Below are 14502 nucleotides of genomic sequence, written 5' to 3'. Positions count from 1 at the left end.
ATGTTAATAATGTTTCCATGTTGTGCTACTGAATTTATGGTCTCCACTAAAAAATGCAGCATGTCTGAGCTTCTGATAGCTGTATCCTTCCTTACCAGTCTCAGAGAAATCAATTTACCCCAGTTTTTATAGCTTTGTGATGTTTTCTACTATGCAAAAACTGGACCAATTTTTTCAAACAGAATGAATTACAGATAAATTAGGGAAAAAAATACAGACTTTTCATGATAACCTAATTCAGTATTTCAGACAGCTAGATTCTCTCTTTATAGATAAAGATATCTACTATGGTTGTCATTTCTGTTATACACCTTCCTCCAACCTTTAAAAAAGATTCGGGGGTGTCAGTTTATTTCAGTGGTACCTATTCAGAGCCTCACATGCATTCTGAATGAAGACAAAACCAGACTCTATATTTCAGTGCCACTATTCAGCGATTTCCTTTCTCTAAAGGGCGCTGTTACAGAAACAAACCTCCTGGAGGATTTAAAAAGTCTGATTGGTTTTCACTACAGCTCATGCTGATTCTATAAATAGTTGACAGCTCTCTGTGCATGTGCCTGTAAGAGAACAGGGCACATATCCTGCAGAACAGCATGAATAAGTAGCAGATAAGCAGGCAATTACAGCAGAAAAGTAGGTTAGATCAGGGTTTTCAAACTTTGAGCTGAGCCCTCCCTTTGAGTTCCAATTTTGGGTTGCATTATCCTCCTGATCTCCGGATAAAACAGACCCACTGCCAGGGTGGCCCACAAACGTAAGTTGGGTGGATGCGGCTCTTCCTTCCCAAGCCTCACATAATATTTCCCTATGCCCTTTTAGAGGGATGCACCCCACAGTTCAAAAGTCTCTGAACTACATAGACATGTTTGTTTATATTTAATGTAGGGCCACACTTCTTCTTTCCATTCATTCCTTAGCCCTCCCTCTTCTCTTTTCTGCTTACCTTTTTCCTTTTTACCCCTATTCCTTCCTTTTCTTGATATCAGGGACTCTCAATCTTTGCAGATATTTACAAGGTTTCCTTTGACTGTTTCTCCTACCTCTGGTAATAATATGATAAGGGAGAACGGGGTCTCAGAAATGGAACTGCATCAGCATCTGGTAAGTTCCAGTTCTCTACCTGGGCTCCACAGCCCCCTGGGGATTTGCGAGCTGGTTTTTTTTTTTTTTTTTTTTTTTTGCGAAGCAGGGTCAGTGTCAGACTGGCCTGGGCCCAAGGCAGAAGCCCCAAGGCTACCCCGTCTGCAGGGCAGAAGCCCAAACCCCCTTCTCCTCTCAGGCCCTGGAATTTTTATAGCATTTTGGAGGGACCACAGAAAGAAAAGTGTTGAGAACTGATGCTCCATGGTATGGATAATATAGCTATGAAGAAGCTATGAAGCGTAACTGTCTTGCTGGAAGTGGGGAAAGTCAGAGGGTGCACAAGATGAGAAACAACAAAATCATGCAGAAACTATTTTATCCTTTTGTAGTTTCAGTGTTACCTACAGAAAGCCATATTTTGTGCACAATTGATATGTTTTTAAAGTAACATAGGAATCATGTGTTCCAAAGCCTCACCACCTTCTTGACAGTCTTGTCAGACGTCAAATGCTAATCAGGACCATGCCAATCAGTAAATGGATTGGTGAAGGGTATCCTTCAGAGAAACTCCAGCTTGCTGTTGGAAAGGGCATTGGTGAAGTAGATATTCCTGAACTAGTCTCCCAGGATGGCATTTAGGGGCACAAGAATTTGGAGAGCTGAAGATGTCTTGACTACTTTCATTAAAGGTCTCATGGCATCTTCAAAAAAAAAAAAAAAAAAAAAAAAAAAAAAAAAAAACAACAACAACAACAACATAAAAAAAAGAGTTAATCTGGTTATCTTGATTAGAATGTCATGATTTAAATTCAAATTTATCTGACTAAAGTGCCCTGCTTTTGAAATATAACAATATTATTCCTTGCTTCCTTTTTAAAAACCTATTAAATAGAGTTGCTGTGCACCAGTAACAGCTGCATTTCAGTGTGATTGCAAAATGAATTTGTTATGGTGTATAATACCAAATTCTACTCTGATGCATATTGTAGAAGCGTGTAACTATCTTCAAATATTGGCTGCATCTGACTAGTGCATATTATTAGTCTTGCCACACCAATTCAACACCACATTAAAAAAAAGGGACAAAAACTAATCCTGTAGATCTGTGCAGAGAATCGAATTTGGTTGTGGGAGACCTATTGGAAGAAGCTATGGGATGGGAGGCAGCTGGGATGGGAGGCAGCTGGTTTAGGGCATGCTCCTGAGAACCCTTCAGACCTTCGGTCAGTAAAAGTAAGGGAAATTAATGCAGAAGTGATGCTGTTTCAAAGTAGCTCCATGATATGTAGACCCCAAAAGAGGCTGCTGGAGAAATCAGTGGCAGCATAGGCACTTCCCACACTTCCATTGGGAAGAAATGATTGCAAAGACACTTCCATTACTACTATGCATGGATGTAGCATTTGCTGCAAATCTCACTTCCGTGGTTGTGAAAGGCCATGTTGCCTGCTCTTTCTACAGCAAGAGTCATGCCATTACCAAAGGTAACGACAAAGTAATTTTAATATTTAAGTACATCAGAAGTAGAAAGCCTGATAAACAACCAGTGGGGGGCCACTGGATGATTGAGTTACTAAAAGAGAATTCAAAGATGATAAGGTCATTGTGGAGAAACTATATGAATTCTTTGCTTTGGTCTTCATGGCTGAGAATGTTAGGGAGATTTCCAAACCTGAGCCATTCTTTAAGGCAACAATTCTAAGGAACTGTCCCAGATTGAGGTTTCATGAGAGGAGGTTTTGGAACAAACTGATAAACTTAACAGTAACAGCTCACTGGAACCACATGGCATTCACCCAAGAGTTCTGAAAGAACACAAATGTGAAATTGCTGAACTATTAACTGTGGTTTGTAACCTATCCTTTAAATCAGCTTCTTTACCTAACGACTGGAAGACAGCTAATGTGATGCCAATATTTAAAAAGAGCTCTAGAGGCAATCTTGGCAATTACAGACCAGTAAGTCTAACATCAGTACCAGGCAAATCAGTTGAACCTATAGTAAAGAATACAATTGTCAGACACATAGATGAACATAATTTGTTGGGGAAAAGTCAACATGGTTTCTGTAAAGGGAAATCACGCCTTACTAATCTACTAGAGCTCTTTGAGGGGGTCAGCAAGCCTGTGAACAAGGGGGATCCAGTAGATATAGTGTATTTAGATTTCCGGAAAGCCTTTGACTTTCCAAAGGCTATTAAGGAAAGTAAGTTGTTATGGGATAAGAAGGCCCTTTCATGGACTGATAACTAGTTAAGAGACAGGAAACAAAGGATAGGAATAAATGGTCAGTTTTCAGACTAGGGAGTGGTAACTATTGATGTCCCCTAAGGATCTGTCCTGGGACCAATCATATTCAACTTATTGATAAATGATCTGGAGAAAGGGGTAAACAGAGAGGTGGCAAAATCTGCAGATGACACTAAATTGCTCAAGATAGTTAAAAACAAAGCAGACAGTGAAGAGCTTCAAAAAGATCTCATAAAACTAGATGACTGGGCAACAAAATGGGAAATGAGCTTTTATGTTGATAAATGCAAAGTAATGCACATTGGAAAAAAATAATCTCATTTATACATACAAAATGATGGGGACTAATTTAGCTATAACCACTCAAGAGACAGATCTTGGAGTCATTGAGGATAGTTCTCTGAAAACATCTATTCAATATGCAGTGGCAGTCAGAAAAAGCAAACAATGTTAGGAATCATTTAAAAAGGGATAGAGAATAAGACAAAGGATATCATATTGCCTCTATATAAATCCAAGGTACGCCCACATCTTGAATACTACATATAAATGTGGTTGCCTCATCTCAAAAAAGATATATTGTACTGGAAAAAGTTCAGAAATGGGCAACAAAAATGATGAGGGGGTTTGGAGCAGGTGCCATATGAAGAAAGATTAAAAAGACTGGCACTTTTCATCTTAGAAAAGAGGAGACTACGGGGGATATGACAGAGGTCTATAAAATCATGACAGGTATGGAGAAAGTGAATAAGGAAAAGTTATGTATTTGTTCCCATAACATATGAACTAGGGGGTCATCAAATTAAATTAATATGTAGCAGGCTTAAAAAAAAACAAAAGGAAGGTTTTTTTCATACAGTGGACAGTCAACCTATGGAACTCTTCGCCAGAGGATGTCATGAAGACAAGGACTTTAACAGGGTTCAAAACAGATCTAGATAAGTTCATGGAGGTTAGAGGTCTACCAATGCTTATTAGCCAGAATGGGTAGGAATGGTGTCCCTAGCCTCTGTCTGTCAGGGGCTGGAAATGGGTGATAAAAGAGGGATCGCTTGGTGATTGCCTGTTCTGTTCACTCCCTCAGAGACATCTGACATTAACAACTGTCAAAAGACAGGATACTGGAGTAGCTGGACCTTTGGTCTGACCCAGCATGGGCACTCTTATATTATGTTTTTAGGTTCTAATTTTGCAATTTTTTTTTATAAAGAGGCATGACTGTAAGCTTTTATTCTGTTTTCTTAACATCATCACTTCCATGGAATAATTTATCCACTATAGCTTTAGGATTCTTCAGCAGCAAAGGGATTATGATAAATATATAGTCATTATTACTACTCAGGTTTTTTAAATAGTCCTGTGTTGTGTTAAAATATTCATCTGAAACCATAAAAAATGCATTGTTTGTGCGTGTGTATGGGAGGGTGTTAAATGGCTTTGTTGCTGACACTATGAATCATTTTAGAAAATATATAAGATGAAAAATAAAATACTAGTTTCTTTATTGAAATCTCAGTTTTGCTCTAAAATAGATTGCAAGACTAAACTGAGTACTGAAGTACTTTGCTTAAAAAGAGTTATGAGTGCTTTGGCCACTTGATTTGACATATGCCTGTACCTATCTGATGAGAAACCTCCTGATCTACAGGCACAGTTCTGCTCTTAAATTTGCATGGCAGATCTCACCTCTACTCTTTTTGTGTGCTCTGGGGATCTGTACATACAGAGAGAGCAAAGAACAGAGATGTGACTCTACCATGTGGCTGAGAGCAGCATCTAACATCAGTGATGTCAACAAGAGATCTGCACATGCAGGGAAAGCTAAATATCAAACTTCAAAGCAACCATGCAGACCTGAGAAACAGCAAAGAAAAATTGTATTTTTAAAATAAACACAGGGTCACTTAAAGAGTATTATATATAAACAGTGGTCCTCAGGATCCCAGGGAAAAGGGTGATACGGACTTTGTTTATTTCAGAATTCAGTTTTATCTCCATACTATATCTACTGACTTCAGAAGTACCAGATTCACATATAACCCAAAAACACAGTAAAAGGGAGATCATACATGTTTCAGAGAGTAGCAGACATCCTGACAGGACTCTCTGTAAGAGACAGCAAATAGCACATCCTTGAGCCTAATGGAAACTACTACTCCCTTTTTGGGAGCAAATCCTTTTACATATGCATAAATCTAGGTAAACTGTTCTGTGAAACTAATATTAATCCTAGCATGCTGTAATGTAATTGCTAAAAGGACTCTCATAGCATATGTATCTATTGATTTTCTGTATTCGTCCGACATTAATTTTAGCTGTTAAAGTAGTGGGGACATTTGCTGCACCCTATCTTGTCTCCTAGTAGTAGCTTCTAGAAGCCCTAACTATCATCTGTCCCAAGGTACTATGCACTGTACAGATACCCAGTAAGACAGTCTCTACCCTGGAGAGAATACAGTCTAAACAGAGAATAGTACAGGGAAAATTAAACTGACAGTGTGGAATTTGATGAACAGACATCTTAAACAGAGGGTCATCTCTCTTTCTTTGAGAAAGTTGGTTTGCACACAAATGGTCTGATTCAGGCTATGTCTAGTTCATAAAATGGATAAGTGGTAACATCTTGGGTAGTGATAATTCTCACTCCTTTGCTGTCTATTGCTGGCATCTTTGAACTTGTTAGTGGGTCAAAGGAACATTGAACCCATACTGTTGCTTTTTCATATGTTCTCAAAGCTACTGGTTGTGATGAAAGTCACAGCAGATTATCAGTTACACCTCCCCATGATCACACTGATTCTTGTTGTTAACATAATGCAGGTTCTCCATTTTTGTGGTCTCAGTGTACTGCAGGAGGTTGAATGAATAGTTGTTGAAGCTGGTGGATAGACTTTACCCCATATGCAAAATGCTCCAATAGTTTAAAATAGGTTTTTATGATGCACAGCTTTGTGTGGCAAGGGAATTACAGAATATAGTAGTAGTTGTGCAGGTGGGAACCAGAGGAAGATAAATCTTAGCTTGTCACCATCAGTCATTTCTGCTCAGAGCATGCCAATCAAATTACCAAACTTGTTTATTTTATTTTATTTTATTTTATTTTATTTTATTTTATTTTATTTTATTTTAATGCTGTATATCAAATGTGAACTTCAGGAAGCTTGGAAAGCTGCTAGTATTTTTCCAAAATGCAAACTTCAGCAAGAATAAGTGCCAATGAGATGTCATGTTGCAGGCACATGTCATTCGAGCCGTTTCTAGGATGATTCCTCTCTCAAGATTGCTAGAGAAGCAAGTGGACACTCAGAGATTTGCACTGAAAGCAAGTTAACCGGTTTCAGGGAGAAAATACAGTTCTCCCAATCTCCTTTACTCAAAACTAGAGGCAGATCAAGTTGTACCTGAAAGAGTAGTCTAATCCACATTTCTAACAGTCACCTCCAGGTTTCCTCTAAAGGGCCAGCAACATTTCTCATGCACTTCTTACCCAGAAATACACAAGCAACTGTAATGTGCCTTGTTATTTCAGTCAATCCAGATCATGTTTATCCTTGACACATTTCTGGGTACATCTGCAAGCATCTTCTCTGCTGGAAAGAACATGGGCTCTTCTTTGTGAAAGCATTTTTGTTCATTGGTTCTTCAGTCTGCCTATGGCAGTGAGCTGCTGGGAAGGCGTCATGTACATGATGTGCTGGCAAAGGGCCTCCAGAAAATCACTTGTTAAAATTGTGCCGTCAGATTAAAGAGCTATCTGTGTGGCTTCCTTGCTGTTGACAGAGTTTACTAGCTCTCTGGCTATTGCTAGAGAGGACTTATTCCTGGGATTCCTAAAAATGCTTCTGAAGAGCATATGTTTGATTTATGATATACAGCTGGATTAGAGCAGATGTACCAAATGACAGGTATTTAAAGACTAACAATGGCTAGCTGCATCCTCAAACTTTATTTACTTTCAATATAGTCAATACGTTTTTCAGGGGAGAAATACTTTAACATGTTTCCAGCAAAACCATGTGAATATATATGTTTGGCAAGTGCTATTGCCTCCCACTTTTTTTTTTAGAACACAAAATTTGCCTAAATAGAAAAACAAATGATTTTTTCCAGTCCCCAGCTCCTCCTCTCCGTGAGCAGACACTGGTCCTGGTTCTTGGGTTTTATGGGCAAAGGAGGGAATGTGTTACAGGCACTTATTAAAACATGGGTAGCCCCTCTCTGCCACATATCAGAGGAGGGACACACAGGGTCTGTCTGTAATAACCAGGAACTGGAGAGGATTATAGAAACAGTTGTATAAATAGGAAAAATCTTCACAAAAATATAGTTTTTTTTGCTGAAAAATTCATTTTTAATTTTTATTTATATTTTACCCATTCCAAATAAGATAGTCTTCAAATCTTAAGATTGAGTACCCATAGTTGCTGTTAATACATCAAAACAGACCAGTTACATGGTATTCTATTTAACTCTGCAGGTGCTTTGAGAAGAGCAAATTGGTGGGAAGTTACACTCCTCCATACAAAGCAGCAGCAAGGCTATTTATAAGGCTCCCATCCCGATAGTATTTAGGGCACCAGATATAAAAAGAGCATGTTTTATTCCAAGATAACCATACCCTGAATTACATGCATCATTTCCTTAAAAGAGATGATTCTGTAAATTAGATTTTGCAATTTTAAGAACAATGATACAGTTTTCGGTAATAACTATCTTCTACTGCACTTAGCCACACATTTGTGATAGGTGAAGACTAGACAGACAGATTGAGAAGCTGCATTTTTTAATCCTTCTGTAACGTCTCTCTTCATAAAATTAATTGGGGAAAGAAATAGAAAATCAGGGATTTTTCATTAGTTAAGTGGTTATTTTGACTACATATTTCAAAGTCTCCCTTAGTATTGATGCTAAATCATCTCAGTTCTCACTGTAATTCTGGGGGCCATGGATCAGCATTCATGTCACATTCCACACTAGCCGGCCTGGGCCAGGTTGGAAGCTAATAATCCAAAAAGTGGACCAAATTCAATGATGAATGCTGGTCATGTGCCCCCTGAGGCACATTGTGCATATGCTGAGAAGACTACAATTTTTCAACCAAGTCACACATTTAACTTTCTAAAAATATAAAAATAGTTTCGCTGTAAGATTTTTAAAAAGTGCCTGTGCAGTCTTAGAGAAATTAGTAAATCAAAAAACCCTAAAATTAACTTAAACTACTTTAACAGAGAGCAGTGTTCTTCACATACTTTCAAGTTTACAAGTGTGTGAACAACAAGAGTGCAAAATGAACATTACCAGGCACATGCTGGCACAAATAAAGCTGCTTCTAAGGCCCAATCCTGTAATTCATTCATATCTGAATTCTCCTGCTGCTGAACTCAATGGGAGCTGCTTGGTACTCAGCATTTTAAGCATTGCTGCTGAGATCATATACAGTTCTCATATATTAGTTAAAAATAAAGTTCTTATAGTTCTGTGGCTGCTCTCATTCTGAAGTTTCCTTCATTTAACTTCATTGGGCCTGTGTAGCTTTTACTTTGGTTTATAACTGGACAAACAACAGCCTCTATATTTTTAAAAATTCTTTTGTCTCCTAACTTCAACTTCATTGGCTCATTATAGCACCTTTTGAATCGAAAAGCAACTAGGTGGGGTTATTTTACAATAAAGCATTAAATCTGTTTGAGGAATTAGGAACTAACAATTATGCAAGAATGCAAATGATGGGCAGGAGAGAATGGCAATGGTAATTATTCTGATGTGGCGTTAAGGTCTATGGTCTTGCAGCCTGCCAGAGAGATTGATGTTAAATAATGTACATCATTGGAAAGCAGGGAATGCTCTTACTTCTAGCTTTGCTGTTTGAGAAATATCTGACCAGAAAAATTTCTGGAGCCCTCTGGTTAGCAGGCTTTTTCCCATAATATTCCAGGATTTAAATTTATCATGCGTCTATCAATTCCTAATCTTGTCAGTATTTACTTTTGGATTTTTTTACTTTGTTTGTAGAGAGTGTGTGGGAATGGGGGGGGAGGAGGGAGAAAGAGATGCATGGGCTGGACAAGGGAACAAAACCAGTCATTCTTCTTCCTTTCAGGGAAAATAAGAGATGCACTAAAGAGAGATATTATTCAGATACAGGTTCTGAAAGATGAAGGAAGCATAACCTTATGTATAAAAAGTGGCTTACTTCTCCCTCCTATATGCTACTTATGTTTCTTACACCTGGCCAACTATGTTCCACAAACTGCATGCCAATCCACACAGTTATAGCAGAGTGTTTGAAGATCTCATTGAGATATGGGGAGGGGAAAGCATGTCACTTTCTCAAGCTAGTGGAGTATATAGGCTCTCAGATAAAAATCACATTGGGAATTGTACTATGGTTGCTCACACAGAAATAATGTGCATCACTAAGAAAACAGATTGGCTGGGCTCCACGTTAGCAAAGACTGCAATGGTCAAAACATTAGCAGTATCCTGCTCTACCATTTCTTCCAGTAAGTATTGACTATCACTTTGGTAGAGCAGGATGACAGCAAATTAATACTAGCTGCTCCAACATACATAAGAAGAATCTTTAAATCTTTTACTCAGTATTGTGTGCAAGTGGCATTAAAAATCAAAATTTTGGGGTTATTTAGGTCATAGTCTGCAACTGTGCTTTACTCGTGGGCTGTGTCTACACTGGCATGAATTTCCAGAAATGCTTAAAACGGAATACTATTCCGTTTTCAGATTTTCCGGAAAAGGAGTGTCTACATTGGCAGGCTGCTTTTCCAAAAAAGCCCTTTTTCCGGAAGAGCGTCTGTGGCCAATGTAGATGCGCTTTTCCGGAAAAGAGCCCCGATCGCCATTTTCGCGATTGGGGCTTTTTTCCAAAAAAGACTACTGGGCTGTCTACACTGGCCCTTTTCCGGAACAGTGTTCCGGAATAAGGACTTATGCCCGAGCAGGAGCAGAATAGTTTTTCCGGAATAGCGGCTGATTTTGTACAGTAGAGCATTGTTGCTTTTCCGGAAATTCAAGGGCCAGTGTAGACAGCTCGCAGCTTATTCCGGAAAAGCGGCTGATTTTCCGGAATAAGTGGCCCAGTGTAGACACAGCCATAGTGAAGGAAGTCCATACAGTAACTCTGAACAATCAGAATAAGGTAATAACTAAAAACTGAATGATGATCCTGATTCTGTTCTCAGATTTGCAACCCAAAATATATTCCTCATGCTTGACAGTAGAATACTTGTATATTTCACAACACTAGGATCCAAAGAGCAAAATGCTCCTGAATGTTAGAGAGACTGATTTGCCAGACCAATACACTCAGATCTAATGGAAGATACTAGTGATTAATATATGAACAAAACAGGACTCTCCCTCAATTTCAATAGTCAGGAATTCTCACCAATGCAAGTAAATATCTTGCAAGCTTCCAAATTTCCTTACAACACGCAACTTGAAATATTAAACGATTAATTTGAAAAATGTTCATAATAGTTCACTTAAAAATCAAAACTAGGTGTCTGTTTATAGGAACCACATTTTTACTTTGTATCAGATATAATAGTCTGGCTATAGAAAGATTTCTTGTGGAGAGGACAGAAGAGAACATATGATTTTAAATAATCAGTGGCTATTTCTGGAGTCTGGGATGAATGGAGTATTTAAAATTAAGAGCTCACTAACATTTCAATTATTTGTACAGTTTATGTATTTGAACTGAGGATATTCAAGTCACAGATATCAAATAAAACAAACTCACAAAAGAAACCAAAAACTATCTTAAGGAAATTTTAACTCAATCTACTGGAGACTATGAAGCATGGTTATAGAAGAGATTGTAGACATACAGACATTTCTTAGCAGACAGTTTACACCCACACACACAAATATACAGTAGCACAGCTACTCAACACATGCAGGATTAATTGCACTTGGAGACTATAATTCAAGCAGCATTTATCCCAACTGTACTGTTGGAATACAACTGTCTTTTGGAGAGAATTTAAAAAAAAATTGTAGATTAAGCACACCTTACTCTCCTTTGATATCTAGCAACAGCAAAATATTAATGTAATCATTAAAGAAAATACATTACATTAAAAATAAATCATAATATTTGCAATATACACTTAGATGTAGAGGAAAAGTAAACAAGAAATCATTTCATTTTATTTTGCCAAAACAACTCTGTAGTGTAATATAATGGACTGAATGAGCTACGGATGCATTTTGGGTTTAAAGTTGACTTTTTTTGCAACTTTCATACCACAGAAAATCATCACTACAGAAGAGATACTGCAGGTGAAAAGCAGTATTTGCCTTTGTGTTTAATGCTGTTTCATGTGAGCTAGGTGTCCTAAACAGTATTTCCTATCAGAATGTTCTATCATTTAAATAAAGGATCAAAGGCACCCTGATAGTTCAAATTAGATATTTCTACAAAAGAAATTTGTTCCCAATGCAACAAATTATGTGTGAGACACAAAGTTAACCATCAAGTCTGGCTTCATATAAAATAAACCTTCCTCCCCACTGTCAAAGTATGCAAGCCAATCTATCACCAGATGCTCAGAGAAGAAGCCTGGTACTAACCCTTTACCTGTGAACATGGATGAGTAAAACTGAAGAGAAAGCCAAAACAAAGGTGGATCAGGAGGCAGGCAGGTCTGGGTAGTTTGAGACACTCTATTAATTCTGTATTATTTTGCTAAAAGCAGATCTCCATGTGCCTAACAAGAATGATAAATAGCTGACCACAGCCACACACCCCTTATGGGAGTATTAGCAGCAACGAGTAATTTAGAGGCAGAAGGAGAAATATAGAGCTCTTGATTTTCCTCAGAGCCACTGTGCATTTCAGTAGTCACTGTTACTGGGACCCTCCTTCTTGTCACCCCAAACCCACTTCCTTAGCCGAATAAGAACAGGCAGCATCTGGCAAGGCTTCTGGATAGGACCCTTTCCTGTTTTCATATAGCCACGTATTCAGAAGTGGTCGCCCCTTTAGGGTTCGGGGCACCCAAGCTCCGACATCAGGGCCGATTTTCAGAGCTACTGAATACCCAGAGCCGCCCCAAGCTTCACCCGGAACTGCAGGCACTCAGCACCCCGAAAAGCCAGGCTCTGGAGTCTCCCTCCAGCCCCGGGCACTCAACATCAATAGCCATTGGGCTGGGGGTGCCCGGAGTGCTCAGCTCTCCGTCCATCTGGGCTCAAGACGAAGCCTCAGCCCCACCTAGCTGCCTGGCTCCGAAGACAGGGGGTTAACCAAACGCTCGGGCACTGTCCAGCGCCTGGAGCAGGATCTTGCTTTAGCAGCCGCCCAAACCTGAACGCTGCTCCCCAAGAGGCGCGGGGTAGAAGGGGGGGCGCAGCCCGGACAGCGAAGGGAGAGGGCGCCGTCGCCGCCCGCCCCCCGCCAGCAGAGCACCTACCTTCCAGCACCGAGCAGAGTTTGTCCAGGGCCATCTTCTCTCTCGCGCGGAGCGGGGGCGGCACGTCCCTGCCGCTCCTGGCCCAGGACCGAGCGCCGGGGTGGCAGCGAGTCAGAGGCGAGGCATAGCCACGTCCGCCACAACCGGGAGCGCCCGAGCGCAACGGCGGCTCCCGCGCCCGCTGCCGTCCGGCGGGGGAGCAGCTGGGCGGGCTCAGGTCTCCCCCCTGGCCATGCCCGGCGCCCCGGGCTCAGGGGAGCCGCCCCTGCATCGCCCAGCGGAAGGGAGCGACGGGGAGCGCTCCGCTAGCAGCACGCTCAGCCAAACCCCTCCGAGCCTGGAGCCTTCGCGTCCGCCGCGTTCAGTCCCATCTAGCGGGGGGCGTGGGTGGGGGGCTGCCCGCTTCCCCCACCCCAGGCAGCAGGGAGGAGCCGCGACCGTCGCCCGGGGAGCGCTGCTCCGCCACGGCGGCTCCCAGCTCGGCTGCCGCTCACTGAAGCTCATTTAAGATGTGGGGGGGTGTTCGCGGGAACAAGCCGCTTGTACGCATGTGCCCTCCCCCCGCAGCCTCGCCAGCGGGGCCGCTCCCCGCCGGGGCAGAGGGCGCCTCAGGCAGCGCTGAGGAGAGCAGCGTGAGGGGCGGGAACGGGGGAAGGCGGCAAACTGCCCCGGGGACCCGTCCCAGCCCCGCGGCGCGCACACGGGCCGGTGTAACGGTAACGGCAACAGCGCTGCCGCCGCTCCCAGGGATTCCCCTTCCCTGACGAGGACCGGGGGAGCCCGGTCGCTAGGCACCCGGGGATGGGAGCGCGCGCTGTGATCCGGGGCCGGTTCCCCGTCGCTTGGGAGGCCCTTTCCTCCCCGCCCCGTGGCTGGGGTCCCCGCGAAGCCCAGGGCCGTGACCGTTCAGGGTGGAGCGAGAGCAGCTCCTCGGCGGTTTCCCAGAGAAACCGCGTCAGCTCTTCGGGGAGGCAGCGTGTGGCGGGCTCTGCTGCGCGCCCCGCTCCCTGCTGCTGCCGGCGGCGTCGGGGCCGAGGGGAGCCCCGCGCACGCTGGGGTCTGACGGGGGGGGGGGGGGTGACAGCGGAAATGGAGCTATTCATGTACACGAAGTTAATCAACGGGCGCGCTGCCTGGCTCCCCGCTCGAGGCTGACCCATCACCTCGAGTAGGCGTGCGAGGGGACGGTAGGGAAGGGGGAGAATAATCTCTTCAGCTGACCAAGGAGCTAGGGATGCAGGGCGGGGACATGGCCATGGCCCCGGCAGGTCGTCGACTCAAAGCTAAGCCAGGAGCGGGACCTGCCTGGTGTCCCCGAACTTGGCCTTGTTTCGTGAGCACAACGAACGCGTGTCCGGTCCAGGCTCGTTTGGAAACCAACAATGGAGACTCGAAAGGGCACGTAGCGGCTCCACTCTCGCCGCGTGGCGCCTGGGCACAGCGGAGGGTCAGAGTGCTAGCAGACTGTAAGCACGCTTAATGGGGGCCCTGGAGTATTCTCGGGTGAGCAGCTGTGCGGCACAATTCCATTCATGTAGTCCTTTCCACCTTCTTCAAATGTCACAAGTGAAATGAACTGGGGTGTCTCATCCTAGTTGTTCATAATGGACGTTTGCCTTCATTTCAGAAGCACCATACTGGTTGATGCGCTTTACAATCCTTGGTCAGGATCCCCAAGTTGCAAAATAACAGGGGTCACAGGTACGTGGAGAACCTTGCCTCAAAAGTTA

The 14502-nt window shown here is 42.5% G+C and overlaps 1 protein-coding gene and 1 long non-coding RNA gene across 10 annotated transcripts in view; one reads left to right on the top strand and one right to left on the bottom strand.

Annotated features, from left to right (window-relative positions):
• Positions 1-13789, bottom strand: part of NETO2 (neuropilin and tolloid like 2) — a 51420-nt gene extending 37631 nt beyond the window's left edge. Inside the window, exon 1 of one of the 9 annotated variants that reach the window (XM_075940212.2) lies at positions 12773-13789. In XM_075940212.2, coding sequence (XP_075796327.2) covers positions 12773-12806 — 34 coding nt within the window. In that variant the 5' untranslated portion in view covers positions 12807-13789. The remainder of the gene's footprint in view (positions 1-12772) is intronic. The other 8 variants (XM_075940211.2, XM_075940206.2, XM_075940209.2 and 5 more) reach the window with 8 other exon arrangements.
• A 472-nt stretch (positions 13790-14261) lies between these two features.
• The window catches only part of LOC149523727 (uncharacterized), a 36768-nt gene continuing 36527 nt past the window's right edge, over positions 14262-14502 (top strand). Inside the window, exon 1 of the long non-coding RNA XR_016350505.1 lies at positions 14262-14473. This is a non-coding gene — a long non-coding RNA (uncharacterized LOC149523727). The remainder of the gene's footprint in view (positions 14474-14502) is intronic.

Source organism: Pelodiscus sinensis, chromosome 12 (assembly GCF_052426305.1).
Source record: "Pelodiscus sinensis isolate ZL-2025 chromosome 12, ASM5242630v1, whole genome shotgun sequence".
In the NCBI taxonomy this organism is placed as follows: domain Eukaryota; kingdom Metazoa; phylum Chordata; order Testudines; family Trionychidae; genus Pelodiscus; species Pelodiscus sinensis.
This window is presented reverse-complemented; position numbering and strand designations above follow the sequence as displayed.